The following is an 18584-nucleotide window of genomic DNA, read 5'->3' as shown; positions in this document are numbered from 1 at the left end:
CGATCATGGCGTTAACCACCGTGCTCAACTCTTGTGGGCACAAGACTTCTGATTGGCCACTTCTCTACAAAAGCGACCCAGAATTCGGCCACACATACCAGACACTCTTGGAGGGTGAGCATGTTCCAAATTTTCACCTCCAGGATGCCCTGTTATGCCACCTGGGTCACCTCTGTGTTCCTTCAAGCGAGCATGCCAAGATGATTTGGGAAGCACACTATAGTCGGGCTGCTGGGCATTTCGGGGTCGAGAAAATGGTGGCAGTACTGCAGAAGTATTTCTATTGGCCGAATTTTTGATAGGATGTCGGGAAGTACATCAGATCATGCACTGCTTGCGCCATTGTCAAACCGACCATCAAGAAGCAAGGCCTCTATACCCTGCTGCCTACCCCTAGTCGACCTTGGGAATCCATCTCCATGGATTACATGTCGAGCCTTCCTTCTACTAAGCATGGAAACGACTGTATTTTTGTGGTCGTCAATAGGTTCTTGAAGATGGCCATTATGGCAGCCCGCAAGAAGTATATCACAACAAAAGCCACTGCTAAACTCTTCTTTGAATGAGTGTGGGTACACTTTGGGATCCCCTAGTCTATCATCTCAGATCGGGAGAACAGGTTCTCAGTATATTTTGGTCCAGTCTCTGGTCGATGCTGGACACCAAACTCACTAAGTCCACAACCTTCCATCCCCAAACTGATGGCTAGACAGAGGTTGTCAACAGGATGATCGTACACATTCTGCACATGTACAACTCAAAGCATCCACGCACATGGGATGGGAGCCTCCCCTATGTTCAACACAGCTATAACTGTGCTCTCCACAGCTCAATTGGCCATAGCCCTTTTCAGGTGGGCTTGGTATTCCAGCCACTATGTCCCATTGATGTGGCCATGCCATTTGTAGCTACTCAGGCAAAGTCGGCTCATGTCCAGTTTGAAACAGATATGGAAAACAACTTCATTGAGCACATCCAACACATTCGCGAGCAGGTCCACGACATTCTGGAGAAACCAAATGCCAAGTATAAGCAGCGACATGATCAACATCGGATGCCACACAAGTTTCAGGTGGGTGACAAAGTCTGGTTGCATTTGCAAAAGGAACGCCTTACCGGAGCCTATCGGAAACTCAGACCACTCTGATATGGTCCTTACACCATTACCAAGGCTATGGGAGACAATGCAGTCGAGCTCAACATTCCCCCATTCCTTGGCCTGCACCCAGTGTTCAATGTGGACTGCCTTCGGCCATACTTTCCACCATTACTAGACACATCCGACATTGCAGAACAGCTCACACCCACAGAGTTAAATACAGATTGCATGGAACAAGCTACAACTGATAGGAATCATAGGATCATGGACACACAGATCAAGCACACTCGCCAGCAGCAGATCTAACTGTATCGAGTTGTCAAAGCAGGCCAACTCCTTCACCAGGGCAAGTGGCTCACCAGAGACCAAGTTCAAAAGAAGTTCTCATGGAGAACTCAATGCAATGGGGACCATTGCTTCCTAAGGGGGGAGGAATGATCCAGGTGGATATTGGTGGCCTCCCGCCAATTCCACTTGGACCCCCACCATTGTTTTTTGCAGTTTTTCAGTTTCCTTAATTGTAGCACAATTTATTATTTTTATCATTTTTTCGGGTCTTGAACTTTCAGAGTCGTTTTGAGGCCCTAAAAGACATTTTTGGGAAAACTAGGAGCAACATGGGTCCATGGACCGATGTTGCTCTTTCCAAAGTTGTAGTCCTCGAATAGACCTTTCTAACGAGGTATTGTGCGCATCAAACGGAGATCATATGCCAATGTTACGAGATCCGGATCAGTGGTATCAGAGTAGGTTACAATTCCATGGGAATGAGGGTTTCATGCATATTTTAGTTTCAAATTTTTGCAGCAATAGTCAACAAACTTCAGGCACGCGTTGCGACCTCCATAGAGCAATTTGTTGGGCCAAGCAGGAAGAATTTTTCTTTTTTCATTTTTTTGCAGGAATTTTGTTTTGGGCGACGAGTTTGCAGATCAGATCTGAAACATTTGGTACAATATTTACCAAAAAAAAATAACAGATCTGGATTCCTTGCGAAAAATTACCAAAATAAAAAAAAATCGGCCGAATCAAAGTCTGGATGAGGGAGATATTGCTGATTCAAAATCAACTATGTTGTAGAATTTTTTTCTGACGACCACTGGTGGACGACGACTCTCCTATCATTTTTTGAAGTTTTTTGTGCAGAATTTCAGAAAAATCATTGTAGGTCTGAGCTCCTCTTGAAAAATCACTCAATTTCAAAAAAAATGGGTCGAATCGGAGTTTGTATGTGGGAGATATCGCTGATTTAAAATCAACTATTTTTTTAAAACTTTTGTGATGGCGGAAAAATTGCAGCGCGAATCTAAGATTCTAGAGTGTCCAGATAAGGATTTCCAACACATGAAAAGATGCAAATTTGTCCTTCTGCTTCCAAAAAGCAAGTTATAATAAATATTCTGAGTTATATTGACTGAGTTATGTCCATTTTAATTCTGGAGCAACATTCGGAGCGAGTTTTCATTGGAGACGTGCCCTCCCACCCCACCTTAGTAGACACTTGCTTCGCATTCATCAATTTCAGAATAGTAGCATTCGGCTTGGGTTATTTGGAGACGTGCCCTCCCACCCCAGGCTATGCAGGCACCTACTACTTCATCAACAACCAACATCACAGTTGTGGGTCAACCACACAAAATCCTTGTCATCGAAGTCCATTTGTTAGGCCGCACACTGTTAGTGTCACAGTTGGTCACAAGCATTACAAGGTATCTCTATCCTCAGATCTTCGTTTTTCATGGTTATGGGTCATCCACAAACCCACACTTCATCGAAGTCCATTTACTAGGCCGCACACTGTCAGTGTCACAGTTGGTCACAAGCATTACAGAGTATCTCTATTCTCGGATCTTCATTCATCATGGTTATGGGTCATCCACAAACCCACACTTCATCGAAGTCCATTCGCTGGGCCGCAAACTGTCAGTATCATAGTTGGTCACAAGCATTACAAGGTATCTCTATCCTCAGATCTTCGTTCATCATGGTTATGGGTTAACCACATAAAACCATTCTCTTTAGTGGCTCTTCATATTCAACAAACGCTTTGCAAGAGGGAACTTCACACAATGGGGACCATTGCTTCTTAAGGAGGGAGGAATGATCCGAATGGAAAATGGCACCAACCCATGTTATTCATCCACCCATGGAATCTACCCATGGTATTGTAAGTGACATCCACCCATGGTATTGTAAGTGACCTCCACCCATTGTATTCATTCACCCATGGTATTTTTCCATGTTATTGTGACATCCACCCACGGTATTCATTCACCCATGGAATTGACCCGTGGTATTGTGACATCCACCCATGGTATTCATTCACCGACAGAATTGACTTGTGGTATTGTAACTGAAAAATACTATAAGTAACAAGTCACATTTTGTAAAAGGATAGATTGTCCACCACAATGTAGTCCTTACAGTTATTATCTATTTTAATAAAAAAATTCTTTGTGGCTTTGTTTATTGGGCATTCTACTCTTTTTCTTCTGGCAATTTCAAATTTTCAGATCTTGGGGAGCAATGTCACACAATACCTCATCCGTGAAGGGCTTGATGTTGTATGGAAGGCGACACTGCTGGCTCACACGAAGATCCCGTCCTTGGTGAAGCCACTCGATGGTGTACGATTGTGGATGTGTTGTGGTCGGTAAGCCCAACTGTTTCACGACCTCTGCCGAAATGAGGTTCTTTTGGCTCCCGTTGTTGACAATGAGCTGTAGTGGGGAGCCCTTTACCCACATCTGGGAGTGGAAGAGGTGCTCCTCCTCCTCTGGATCTTCGAGTTCCTCCTTCTGGATCTTCGTGGTGGCAATGGTGGCGTTGGGCTCTGCATCGATAATCTGCTTCCCTTTGTCATTCCCCTTGTCGAGTTCTGACTTAGAGTCGGAACATGCATCTGATTCTGAAACCTTTAGCTCGGCCACCAGTGACTGCTTGGCCCGACACTCACTTGTGTTGTGAGTGGAGCTCTTATGGAACTCACACCACTTTCTTGTGTCCTTTTTCGGCTTCGCGGCGCTGTTCTTTGCTTGCAACTTTGGCGGGTTGTCTTAGGCCACTCCGCCTTGGCTTTGTCCTTTGTTCTGTGGTTTGTGGGCATCTTTCCCTTGCTTCGGATTCGCAACAAAGTCTCGCTTCTTCTGTTTAAACCTTTGCTCGATCTTGATGGCATATCGGTATGCTGTGCCGAGCAAGGAGATGTTCAGGGATTCTATTTCTTCTTGGATGTACTTGTGCAGGCAGTCGCAATATTTGAGTACCAAATGCTGCTCTGAATCCTTGATACCCAATTTTGTGCTAAGGGTATGGAAAATATTGGTAAACTCTGGCATGTCTTGGTCCCTTCCTTGCTGTAGTATGGTCCACTTTATGTATTGATCCTCATAGCTTCCGACAGGGTAGTACTGCTCCTTGATGGCAGCCCGGAATGAATTCCAAGTGGGTGCAGTTGAAAACAATGAGGCCGTACTTTCATCCTTCTGCTCGCAATAGGTTTCCCACCAGTCCTTGACGTGGGGGGCAGCTTTGAGAAGAGCGAAAGTAATATTTTCTCGGCTGGAAAATTCATGAACAAAAAAATACCCTTAGAGCAGATTTAACCATTTATCTACAGTGTCTGCATCTATCTGACCCTCAAATATGGGAATGTCAAAGTTAACTTGTATCTTAAAGGGTGTGGCACCCTAACTCCTTATATCCCGACCTTGTTGGGGACATGCAAAGAAAGACAGAGAAAGAGAAGACTGTTCTGATACCACTGATCCGGATTTAAACAGGAATGCAACAAATTACAAATATAACCATATATACAGAAATGTAGCAGAAATAATACTTCATTTCATTACTATGAAATACTGAAATATGCTTGCAAACAGAAATGGAAATAAACTAGTTAGGGCGATGGTAGCTTATCTCTGAGAAGAGATGTGGCGGCTACATGCCTCTGAACTGTCTTACAATGAGGCTCGAAGGCCTATATATTGTTGAGAAACAATGGAAAACCCTAAACATCCAAAAACCTAACCCCAGGAGATGAAGCGCCAAACTATGGGCCCCGTTTGGGTAAATTGGTACATCAACCTCCCGGGGTCGTAACTTTGGCATATGATCTCTGTTTGACGTGAACAATACCTCGTTAGAAAGGTCTATCCGAGGACTACAACTTTGGGAAGAGCAACATCGGTCCATGGACCCATGTTGCTCCCAGTTTTCCCAAAAAAATGTTGTTTAGGGCCTCAAAACGGCTCCAGAAGTTCAAGACTCGAAAAATTGCTAAAAATAGTTAACTGTGCTACAATTAAGGAAACTGAAAAACTGAAAGAAACAATGGTGGGGGTCCAAGTGGAATTGGCCGGTGGCCACCAATATCCCCTGGATCATATGAGCTGCCTATATAAGGTGGAATCAACATCCTTGTCTTCTGATGTATCAATCTTCTTCCAGTTGGTGATCATTAGAGTAGCCATGGGTCTACAGTTCTCCATTCTGAATCTCTTCAGGATTTCTGTAGCATATCTCCCTTTCCCAAGGAAGATCTCCCCCTTTTGTTGCGAAATGTCCAACCCCAGGAAATAATGCATTCGTCCCAAATCCTTCATATCGAATTCCGTGGCTAGATTCTTCTTGCAGTCCCCGATGAGCCTGGATGATCCTGTCAAGAAGAGATCATCCACATATAATACTAAGATTAGAGGCTCATTCTCTACAACCAGATAGTAGAGATTTGGATCTGCGTCACTCTTGACAAATCCCATCTTCTGCAAGTAGCCATCGATTCGACCATACCATGCTCTAGGTGCTTGTTTCAGCCCATACAAGGCTTTCTTCAATCTGCATACATGAGACTTCTTCTCATGTGTCTCAAAGCCCTCTGGTTGTTCAATGTATACCTCTTCTTCTATCACTTTGTTCAAAAATGTCATTTTGACATCCATCTGATGAATCTCCCACCCCATCTGTGCTACAAGAGATATCACGGTTCTAATAGATGTATACTTGGCTACCAGGGCGAAGGTCTCTTCGTAGTCAATTCCTTCCTTCTGAGCATACCCCTTAGCCACAAACCTAGCTTTGTATTTCTCAACATTGTCATCTGTAGCGTATTTGATCTTGTAGATCCATCTTGAACCTACCACTGATTTCTCTCGAGGCCTTGGCACTACCTCCAAGACATCATTCACCATTATGGAGTTGTACTCCTCTACCATTGCATCCAGCCAAACCTAATGTTGAGCTGCCTCCTGAAAATTGGCAGGCTCCCCATCCCGAGCTACTAATGCCTGATATCTATCTGGCTATTTTCGCTCCCTCTTATTGTTCCTTGGCGCACCGATGAAGTCCTTTGCATCTCGCAGAATTTGATGAAGTTCCCAGCTCGTTCTTCCTCTTCCAGCAGGTGCTTCTGTTAGCTCCTCCTCATCTTGTGATTCTTCCTGATCCGTGGAAGAATTCTTTACTTCCGTTTGTTGAAGAGGTTTGACCAACGGTTCCTCTTTTGGTTGCTCCTTGGAAGGCATTTCTCGAGATTTTCTAAAGGCCATGTCGTCCATGAACTTCATATTTCGTTGAACTACTACCTTCCTACTCCCTGGAAGATAGATTCTGTATGCCTTAGCATTCTCGCTATATCCCACTAGATATACTTTTTCTGCAGTTTGATCTAGCTGCTTCCTCTTTTCCTCGGGTATGCGGCAATATGCTAAGCTCCCAAATATCTTGAAATGACTGACTTTAGGCGTCTTCCTTGTGAAGACTTTCTTTGGAGTAATATTGCCCAATCCCTGATGAGGAGTTCTATTCTGAACATAGACTGTTGTGTTGCATGCTTCTGCCCACAGGAATTTTTGAATATACTGGTCATACATCATGGCCCTAGCTGCTTCTACAATAGTCCTGTTCTTGCTTTCTGCTATTCCATTTTGCTCTAGATTGTAAGGAGTTGTCCACTCCCTTTCGATGCCCTCCTTAGTGCAAAAATCAGTGAAATCCTTATCGACATACTCTCCACCATTATCTGAGTGCAAAACTTTTGTTTTCTTCCCATTCATTTTCTCCACCAGAGCCTTGAACTCTTTGAATCGACAGAAAACCTCGTCCTTGGTTTTTAGAAAATAAATCCAAGTTTTCCTTAAGTGGTCATCAATGAAGGTAAGGAAGTACTCGACACCACTAAGAGCTTTAGTGAACATGGGTCCGTAGATCTGAGTGTATCAATCCTAGTACACTCTTGGCCCTTTTTTTACTTCTAGGAAATGCTGCTTTGGCATACTTTCCTAGAGCACATCCTCTGCATACATCATCTCGTTCCATACTAAGATTCAGAACTCCTGTTACAGTGCTCCTGAGAATTCTTAGAGCCCCATGGTGCAAATGTCCCATTCTTCTGTGCCATAGTTCATTCAAATTGTTGTCTCCTTGACTACCTATTAGTGCCATTGGTGATTCTAGTTGTAGTCTGTACAACCTGTTACTTTTGATCCCAATCTGCACTTTCTTTTTCTAGCTTGGGTGTTTGACATATACTTTCTCCTTGATGAAGAAAACGTCATAGCCTTTGCCTTGAAGTTGCGACACGGAAAGTAAGTTCATCTCCAATTTTGGTACATGCAGTATATTGGTAGAACGGAATCGCTCTCTCGTTTCTGTTTGAAAAACTGTGGTACCCCTCCTTACTGGAGTAAACTTTGCCTTGTTCCCCATGGTGATCTGAAAGTTCATTTTCTCCTCCCGATAATCTGAGAAACATTCCCGTATTCCCGTCATATGCCAAGAAGCTTCACTGTCTATATACCATATCTTTGATGATTTAGAGCTAGTCACACAAGCCACTTCTTCTAGCCTGGAAGCCAACATAGAGAAATCGAAATTACTGTCTCTTATGCAATTTTTTGAAAATCTATGCGAGTCTCCTGACATAGATGCCTCTGCATCATGGTCTCGACCCATAATTGATTTTCCCTTCCTGTCTCTGATTACTTCCTCTGATACCATATGAAAATTCTATCACTGCAACAACTAATTTATTTTACCTACATATTTCCCAATAAGTTATTTATGAAAATCCTTCAGTAAACATTAAAATAAATTCTGTTGCAGATATCACACCATAATACAAAATCAAACACATGCACAAGAATCAACACATCGACACAAATATTTTGGACAACAGTACCTAGAAAAACCCAATGTGGGAAAACCGGTGCAACAAGGGAGGATTTAATTATTCAGAAATTCTTCAGTACAACTGGGTGCCAAACTACTTTACCCAATAGAGAAAAATTCTCCAGTACTTCTCCCAGTCTTAGCGTCAGGCTTGCTGACCTCCGCGTGGCTCTCAGACCCTCTGCGTCAGCTCCTGCCTCTTTGCGTCACCCACGCAAGCCCTCCAGTGACTGCACAATCTATTGCCTCTGTGTCTGCCTCTCCAACCTCTGCGTTGGTCTTCTGGTGATGTTCCCGACTCTCTGTTCCATACCCGCTACCTCCTATTGCTCTCTAGACCACTGGTTCAAATTTCTCAACTAACCCTACTCCAGAAATCAAACTGACTAGTCTCCCTCAATGTCTCCTTCCACTGACCCTCAAGCCTCTTCTTATATACTTTTCCTGTTGGTTCTTCAACGGTCGAGATTAAATCTCTAATCAACGGCTAAGATTAGATTTGGCTTGATCCATGACTTTTGGAACCTTCTAACCTAGTTTTATATTAATACCCATTAATTTTTATTTTTCCTAAGTTTAGACTCCGGAACTCTATTAAAAATATTAATTATTTTAATATCTCCCAAACTGATTAAAATCTGCCCAAACCATTTCTGGGTGTTGGAGATCTCATGTTCTTTAGCCTCTCCACCAATTTTCATTGCTAGAGCACATTCGATGCTACCCCAAATCAACAAAAAATATTTGAAATAGAAGTCTATGACAATCACCCATGGAAGGATATAGCTCTTGGTAACCTCATTAGAAGCATACCTAGTACTTAAGGGAAAAAGAACAAGTCATCGAGTACAAAGCTCATCATACATCGGTCAAAAGGAAACATCTGCTGGATGAGGATACTCAAGATCCTCTATTGGAATCTTCATCGGAAGGTTCACCAATCAAAAGGAAGCAAGGGTTTCATCAAGAGTTCCATCTTGTGGGAATTCATGGGATGATGGTATGATGACAAAAGAGGTGAAGGGATTGAAGTTATTTCAATCAAGAAAGATGCTAAAGGAATTCTAGATGACCTAGAGGAAAAGTGAGGTATGTATGCTTGTGTTCAATATTGTAGAGTCATGTCATATGGTTGCAGGTAACATGGATAAATGCTCTATCTCGAGAGCTTGATCAAAAGAAAGGATCTCCTCCTTAAAGGATGCAGCAAGGCATGGGTCACACATTAACTAGATGAAATCAACATAATATGTCCTCATATGAAATATGAGGTGGTTGATAGTGATTGAAGGAACTCTGATTAAAAGTTCCTGGGAAGAAAAATGTGTGAAGAAAGAAGGAAATAGATCGTGGAACATGCAACCATGAAGAAGGCAATCAATATCCTAGAAATGGAAGTTTTGACTAGGATATCTTCATGAAAGATATGAAGACTCTAATGAAGTCTGAAAAAGAAAGAGACCCTTGACAACATGTTGGGTGTGGAGCCTGATTATCTTCTTTATTCATAGTTATCACCACACGTTGCTGCCCGTAATATTTGCGCTGCAAGGGGGGTCCAGGGGGGATCTTTGGGAGCCCCCTCGGCGGGGGATCGGGGACAATGCCCCCGAAGCTAAAAATAGATGTAAAATTGCCTTGTAAAATGTTGTAATTTCGTAGTCAATATGGATCGTTCATTAGGCGAAGATCTGACGGTAGAAGTTATGTTTAATTTAGGGTTTTTTGCCCTAGAAGGCAACCCCTCGCTATATATGAGGGAATTGTATTGCGTCTATGCAAATCTGTTTTCTGAGTGAGAAAGAGAGAGGAGATTGAGCGAGAGAGAAGAAGGAATTACAACAGATCTGCTGTAGGTTGTATCTCTTCAGTTTGCTGGATAATATGAAAAGACTGGTTGTTTCTTCGCGGACGTAGCCCAAATTGGGTGAACCACGTATATCTGTGTCTCTCTTGGTTTATGTGTTTTCTGTGTTTATATTTTTGCAATATATTTTGTGTTTCACTGCTCTGTAATATATAATTTTCTAACACAACATATATCTTTTAGAGATGTGTCAATGTGTATGCAAGATGTTGATGCAAACTAGAAGATGTCATGATGAAAGACCATCACTAAGGTAATTTTGATTTAATGTTCATTTCTTGTTTTTGAATGATATCTGGATGGGCTTATGCAGGGCTGCCAAGTGAAGAGCTTTGGATGTCTTCCACCACTGATGACCATGTAGCTGGATGAAAGATCCTTAAGGAAACATGGCATGAAGAAGGCAACAAAGCATGAAGGAGGACCAAATATGGACTAATGGATCACTTTTCGATGAAAGGAATGAAAACATGACTGACTCATGGATGAAAGTGATGGATGGTCTGTGCCCTACAAAGAAGTCTCGTAAATGTAGTCTCCTTGACAAATAAGAAAAATTCTTGACATCAAGGAAGGATTTCTACAAGTAGTTGGTTGTCCCATGATCTCCACCTAAAGAGCTGTTGAAAGCAAGTCCCTGATCAAGAGGGAGCTTGGTCAAGTCCCTAGTTAAGAGGGAGCTTGGGTACATTCCTTTTATAGGAATGGGTACATTCCTTCAGTGGAATGGTTATGTCCTCCCTAAGTTGAGAGGGAGAGATAGACACATCATTCTTCTCTTCACTTGGGAAGACAAAATGGAGGATTGGGTAAACATCTGGTATCCGATGCTCTTTGAGGATGAGTTAAGGCATCCAAGATAAGAGTAGTCGTAGAGGACTGAATCCGACATTCTTTGAGGACTGAGAATCCAAGAAGAATAGTCCTGGTGGAACATACTTTGAGAGAACCCGGGTGGGGTATGTTCCGAGAGAGACAATGATGAGGGTGTCTATACATCATTAGTCTCGCCAACATTGAGATCTAATCTTATGGAGAGATAAAGTTGTTAGTCAAGGCCTTGCTATGTGACAATGTTGGTTAATATGATGCTATACAGATGGGTTACCAATCCGACTCTTCTTATGAGAATTCTTCAAATTGAGAATGTCCAAGTACCTTGTATGGATTATGAATACCTCCCTAGTTAAGAGGGAGTGTTGAAAAGTGTAACTAGGTTCGATCTTCATAATGACATGTAATTATGATTTTATGTAATTGATGTAAAGAAGAAAATAAAATTATTGTAATGCTTGAATCATGGGTTTCATGATCAAGGAATCTTATTTTTAGTTAAAGCTCCCATTGTGAGCTATTAGGTTTGGTCATCAAGTCATAAAATTCATAGAGTGAATGTCAAAGTTTGAGACCCATTTTTGGCATGTAATCCATTGTAAAAAAAAAAATTATTAGCCCTCCAAGACCTTGTCACAAGCTCTTCTTCGTGTTGGCCCAAGGATGCTTCCAGAATGACAAGTTGGCTTATATTGATGGACGAAACACTATATATAGGGCAGCTTGGCCTCCATTTGAAAACAAGAAATTCAGTCAAGTAAGTCTGCGATAAGAAGTATGAAGATCACTAGGAAAGGAACCTCATAACCAGCGAAGAGAAGGAAACAAAGAACGAAGATTTTTGGTGTTGTTTATGGGTCTAATTTAGGGCTAATACCTCCACACGTGTGAAGAAAGGAAGAAATATCTACTGTAGAAATGGTCGAAGGTCTTACTGTTGTCCAAGAAGTCGAATCAAGGAAGAAGATACGCAAGGTTACTATGTGAATTGTAATAAGAGGGTATACCATCCAAGCGAAGAAGATCAAGGTTCAAAAGGTTGGTCAACCACATGTGCTAGGGTTTCTGCAAGAGGGCCGAGAACTGCAGATCTGATCTAGGGAATCAAAATCTGAAGGATAGTCGAGTTATTGAAGGAAGAAGCTTGATCATAATTGACTCAAGGAAAAAGAAGGAAGTTGAATCAACGAGACTTGTGACTTGGTCCTGGAGAGGCCGTTGTGTGAAGGGTCTAGGTCATGATATTGGTATTCGTCAATTGAAGTCTCTATAAGAAGAAGCATTTGTTTGGGTTTTCCTCTCAAGTTGGAGAGGTTTTGGCCCTGGCCGTTCGCCTACATTCTTTGTCTCTTGTCTCTTTATTGTTTATGCATTAGTAGTTTGATGAAAAGAACACTATAATAATCTAAGTAAAGAGAAGATCCTAATCGAAAAAAGTAAAAAGCATTCACAAGTAGTTATCACAAGAAAAGAAATCACCTAATTGCTATGCCCTAGATTTCGCAAAACTCTTTACTGTAGACCCTTGACAAATGAGATTTGAAATGTCGTTGAGGCTTTGAATTATTGGACGTTGTGACATTTTGTATATATGTGTGTGTGTGTGTGTGTGCGTGCGCACGTTGAAGTACTGGAACCCATGTGTGTATACTTGAGGCAAATGTGCATAAAAGGAGTTGATGTGATACATTATGCGTAGGAGTAGTTTTGGTATATAAGGCTCCATCAAAAACTCTTGTAGAAGATTGTCCAAGCTCCTCTCTTGACTAACCACACTTAAAAGCGTTGCGGAAAGTCTTGTTTGCGTAATGATTTTTGGAGCTTGATCTCTCTTTAAATAGCGTGTTGAACCTAGCTATGCATTGGTTGTTGACAGAATTGCCAAGTCATGATTGTGTTCCTATTGAGCTTGAGAATGCCTTTCAGGTATCTGAATTGTTGAGTTGTATGTTTAATGTAGAATTCTAGTAAACATATGAGGTTCTTGGTGCTATAACATATCTTTGTTGTTTGATGTATGAGGGTATTGTTATAGAGTCTCAAGGACAAAGAAGTCGAAGGCTTGCCAACAAAGTTTGTTACTAGTCACTTGGATGTCATATGACTATCAAAAGTTATTATTATTGTTGACAGATAGTCCTTGTTTATCTTGTTGCATTGGTTTGAGAAAGGCAGTGATTGATCTTTGAACAAATGACTACTAGAACTTGATGTTTTACTGGTCCAAAAGTTTTTTGAAGTTAAGGCTTGTATGTTGTTATTGGAAACATCGTTGAACTACTATGGTTGAAATGTTGATGTAATGCCAATAGTGTTTGATCAAATTGTGGATGCGAAGAACAAATTTGTATGCTATCTACTTGTCACGAGCTTGCAGACTTACCTACAACCTTTGTGTGAAATTGACCTTGTCATGATTTATAGTATTGCACAAATGAATGTTGCTAGGGTTTGTAATTCACATTCATGGTGAGCAGAAGAACAGTTGATGTATCAAAAATTGGTTGTTAAAGATGCATTGGGGTAGTGTGTGCTAGACATTCAGCAGTGAGCATTTGTCATAGAAGTTTATGTTGCCTAGGTCTCATCTTGATTTTTGAGTAGTGCTAGGGTTTCACAGTTTTTGCAAAGATCAGATTGATTACTTATTACAGAGATGTTGAGCAATGAATTGATAGAGTTTGATGTTTGGTGCATAAGCAGATATCACTGATGATATGGTTTGATGTGCAGATTCAGTAGAGGTAGATTTTATTAACCAAAGAATGTATTGCAGGTTGTTTTGTATAAATTTGTGGGCATAGGTGGATCCAGTCTAAGAATTGTGAAATGTGGTCCGTCGGTTGACTAGGGTGGTTTTGTGGTGCTAGGGTAGGTCGGAGCATGCACAGGGCATTGGAGCGTGCTTCCAATTGCAGTTGATAAACAGGTTGTTGGAGCATCCTTCAGGTTGGAGCCTATAAGCTTGGGCGTTGGAGCATCCTTCCAATTGGAGCTAGAAAACAAGGGGGTTGGAGCTTCCTTTAGTTGGAGCTGGAAAACAAGGGGGTTGGAGCTTCCTTTAGTTGAAGCTGAAAATATTGATGTAAAATTATTGAAGACAAATATTAAGAAGCGTTCGGTGGTTTTTCTCTAAGAAGGGTTTCCACCTAAAAATTTGTTGGCTATTGTCTTGATGTTTGTGCATTGTTGAATGGTGTTGTTCACTGATGTGATGAATGTTTATGTTATCTGATGATAATGATAATTAATGCTCTTTGAAGTTAAAAATTAACTAATTGGAAGGATATGTTGATTCACCCCTCAATACCAATGCCTTTGATTGCATAGCTATTGTATCTCCAAGCTCTACCTTTTGAGATAATTTCATTTTTATCAAACTTGTGAGATTGTCAAGATCTCCTAACATGTGTCTTGAAGCACCACTATCTACCAACCACAAGTCATCGCTATCTGCAACAAAACCCATAAGAGCAAAAATATAGAAGAAATCTTTGTCACCTAAATCTTCATTCTTGCGTTTCTTTGGATGCTCATCAATGTTTGTTGTTGTAGCATGTTGCTTTCCCTTTCTCTTTCTATCATTTGATCCTTCAGGAGGTTGGCTTTTAAAATGACCATATTTGTGACAACGATAGCATTTAATCTTTGACATATCTTTCTTTCCTTGAGGAGTAGGTCTTCTACCTTCATTTCTTCTTTGAAAACCAAACTTCTTTCTTCCTCCAGCCTTCTTGGAACATGTTGCAAATGCTTGAGAGTCACCTTCTTAGATCTTTGAATCCTTCATTTTGATATGAGTCTAGATTCTTCTTGAGTGCATGGGATCCATTGTTCAAAACTTGGAATCTCCTTCTTGCGACAAATACTAGATGCAAACGAATCCCATGAGTCAGGCAAACCATTAATTGTTGTAGTCACAAGTTCTTTATATGATTTCATTAGTTGCTTGAAGTTGATCTCTTGGTTGAGAGATCCTCATGAAATATGAGGCTATAGTCTCATATTTTGACATTTTAACATTACGAATCCCATACTCATTGTCTGACCAATGTTGTTGATGGTGTATAATCGAACTAGGGCATCATACATCTTTTTCGAAGTGTCAAGATTTGCGACATGGAATCAAATGATCTCTGATAGAATCTACAAAAATAATTCTGGCTGTGATGTCTTACTTCTCATATTTAGCTTTCCCTTCATCATTTGAAGGTTTACTAACCTTGCCCTTTACAATATCCAAGACATCATTCTTTGCAAGGACGAGGACAATCATTGTTTTCCAAGCCCTAAAATGTGTAGCTCGTTCCAACTTGTTCTCTGGCTTCATACAGGAACCCATAGTTATAGAACAGCAATCAAATTGTAGAGGTAAGTCTCTTCTATGCTCTTTCCTTTACCAAAGCTCTTCCCGAGTGATTTCAATGTCCTTTCCTTCACCAAAGCTCTGATTCCATGTTGATTTTTCAAGTGCAATAGATACAAGCACTAATTCCTGAAACACTGGTAATTACTTCTAATGATGTAGATATTCTTTAGCACTTCTAGTTCATGATTAAACAATTACACTTTAGAAACTCAACTATAAATGCGCAAGGATAGTATAGATCACAATGCATAGAGAGAACACAAGATTTACCCTGGGAAAACCCTCTTGGAAAAAAAACCTAACAACTTTTTCCTTAAAGAAATTCTTCATTTCAACAGGAGATACACTTAATTCTGCTAGTCAATATGATGGTCAAACTGACCTACAATGCAATGGTCAAACCCTGTCAAACTGTCCTTTTGTTAAACCCAACAAACTAGTCCCTGTCTGATCTACCTAAGAGAAATTTTGGCCTCCCAGAAATTCGGCCCTTTTGCCCAGAATATACTGCCTAGTGTTTAGGCCCTGCTGCCCAGAAGTTCAACCTGCTGCGCAAAATATGCCCAGTAAGTCACACATGCGAAGTCAAAGAGAGAGAGATACTTGAGATTTTGTCTTTCTTCGTCCTACTTTTCCCTTCTTCTTTGCTTGGATGTGCAGAATATATCTTCTTGTGTGAGAGATGGAATGGTGCCTTGTGGAGGAGGTCTAGTGCCTTATATATAGTGTTTTGCCTGTCTGAATGGGTGTCTTTTCACTAGGGCCAACTTGACATGAAGGAAGGCCGACTTGACTTGAAGGAGGGCCAACTTGACAAGTATATATATATATATATATATATATATATATATATATATATATGGGGCCATCGTTGTATAACCAATCTTATCAATTTACTCGTACATTTATATACAATATTATTTATCCTTTAATGGATACTTTTTTATTCTAAGTCTTCTGGATTATTTAACCCATGAACCACGGTTGGTTATCACACAGTCCATGTTGCCTTTAATAGTGCCACTGACTTCTAACAAATTGTTTTGAAATACACTAGTTTTACATTAAAAATGATTTGAGCCTCTATAACACAAGTTTGAATTTGATTTTTTGCATTTTTTAACAATCAAAACCCAAGGGCAAGTTCCAGTGAATAAATATTAAAATAATGTCGTTTTAGCTTCATGAAGTTCTCATTGGGCTACCGCTGAACAATTTGCAAAAGTAAATGCTGAAATTTGTGATTTGGTAACTTCCATACCATTTGGATGGCTTCTTCTCCTTGCATTAATTGTTTCCTGTGATGCGTGATGTCTTAATCTATGACAATGTTCATTCTTTTCGTTATGTAGACCAATCAATTTTGAACAATAGCACCAATTATCTTACGTATGTTGATGTGATGTTGCAGTTTCATAGTTTTATCAACAGCATCATGCTGTGCTGGGTTTCTTTACAAAACTCGGGTGGAGAAACAGGTGTAAACTCTCTCCTTCCTTCGAGACTTTCCTTTGTTAATCCTGTTATATCTGTCATTTCCTCAGTTCGGTCTCTAAAAGCTGTGTAAGTAGAAAGGATTAAGATACACTTCCCTAGAAATTCCGAGAGTAGTCCTGAAAGTGCTTTTTCTTTTATTTTATATGCTTTAACAGAAAACCATTTGATTTATATTGCAGCATGGGCTATATGCTGTGCCTGGTATGACTGTTCTAGCAGCTTGTCTTGAAGTTGTAAGTGACGTGATCTCTAAAGTTTATACTTCATGTTAACCTTCTACATTAAATGCAAATTGCTACTGTCCATATTTAGTTTCTACCATGTAGGGTAAATTATTTTATATTTTTTTTTACTGCAGGCAAGTGGGGGAACTAATGGTGGCTACATTCCAGCTAATGATGCAAGCCAATCATCATGGGAAAGGCCCCCTGTTCCTCATCGAGTTTCAGAAATAACTACTGATAGTAAATATGGATCTGTATAATGAAATTACCAAAAGGCAAAATTGTTCGAAAGAAATGAGCATTGCAGGGTTTCAGCATAACAACACAATTTAAACATTGATGTTGAGGAAGCGGAAATGTTTCTATTTTCAAGGTTCTCCAAATCATTGAATGGCCATCTTAGTTGATTTTGCTATTACGGTTTCATTCACATTTGCTTTGCGGTGGTAACATATATCCAGATTTTACCGTTATCTGTAACATTATGAAATTTTGCGATAGCACTTTTTCATGCTAGATTGATTTTACCGTCGGGAGCACAAATGCTTTTGATAAAAATGTGACATTTTGAATGCTATCTTGATTGTTATATATGTTGTTACAGGCATGTCAAACGAGAATTATATTCGTCTTCTCAGTCATATCTGGCTTGCATAGTTTTGTTGTGCCAATACTAGGACCTGATACAAAAAGGTTAAAAAAAGGGACAATTGGGCATAAGTGAATAAAGCCTATCATTGATCGTTAGGTGCTTTTCTATGTATGTGTTTATATATATTTCCTCTCATATGCTGACAGGAGAACTACTTGCATGTGCTTGGAGAACTCAGAGAATCTGGAACCGATCTTATAGTCCAAATATTTCATGGCAAATTGATATGAAGCAATATGTACAACATTCTAAAAAGCAACATCTAAGCCATATATGTATTCTAGAGTAACCAATGTTCATAAAAGTTCCAAAATTTAAATTGAATCTAATGCCACTCCTACATAATTATTTATTCTTATTTCACGAGAACAACTATTTGTAGATATGGGTTCTATTATCCCTCATGTCAGCAGGGGTACACATACATTTTTTTGGTGCATTTATCATCATTGGAAGCCCAAAGTTATAAGTGTTGAGAAATCTAGGGCATCAAAATTAGGTGATTTCTCTTATAATGGTAATTGCTTGTGAATGTTTTTTACTTCATTAGATTATGATCTTCTCTCTAGTTAGATTATTATAGTGTTCTTTTTCATCAAACAACTACCAAAGCATAAACAATAAAGAGACAAGAAACACAGAATATAGGCAATTAGCTAGGGCTAAAACCTCTCCCACTTGAGAGGAAAACCCAAACAAATTCTTCTTCTTGTAGAGATTTCAATTGACGAATACCAAGACCAAGACCCTTGACCTATTTGACCTCTCGAAGACCAAGTCACCAAGCTTCTTATTTTGACCTCTTCTTCTTACTTGAGCCAACAATGGTCAACTGCCTGCTTCTTCCTTCTTCCTCGGCAACCCTTCAAATCTTG

General features: G+C 40.2%; 1 protein-coding gene across 2 annotated transcripts in view; it reads left to right on the top strand.

Moving 5' to 3' along the window:
• The window catches only part of LOC149245285 (G-protein coupled receptor), a 278843-nt gene extending 261179 nt beyond the window's left edge, over nt 1–17664 (top strand). For both annotated transcript variants that reach the window (XM_089457738.1, XM_089457737.1), the window contains 3 exons: nt 16748–16814; nt 17013–17066; nt 17192–17664. In XM_089457738.1, the coding sequence (XP_089313864.1) occupies nt 16748–16814; nt 17013–17066; nt 17192–17317 (247 nt within the window). In that variant the 3' untranslated portion in view covers nt 17318–17664. The remainder of the gene's footprint in view (nt 1–16747; nt 16815–17012; nt 17067–17191) is intronic.
• Nucleotides 17665–18584: the final 920 nt, after the last annotated feature.

Source organism: Pinus tabuliformis, chromosome 7, assembly GCF_031772625.1.
Source record: "Pinus tabuliformis cultivar Carrire ecotype Pingquan chromosome 7, CPIR1, whole genome shotgun sequence".
Classification (NCBI taxonomy): Eukaryota; Viridiplantae; Streptophyta; class Pinopsida; order Pinales; family Pinaceae; genus Pinus; species Pinus tabuliformis.
The sequence above is the reverse complement of the archived record's forward strand: the minus strand, read 5'-3'. Positions and strand labels throughout refer to the sequence as shown.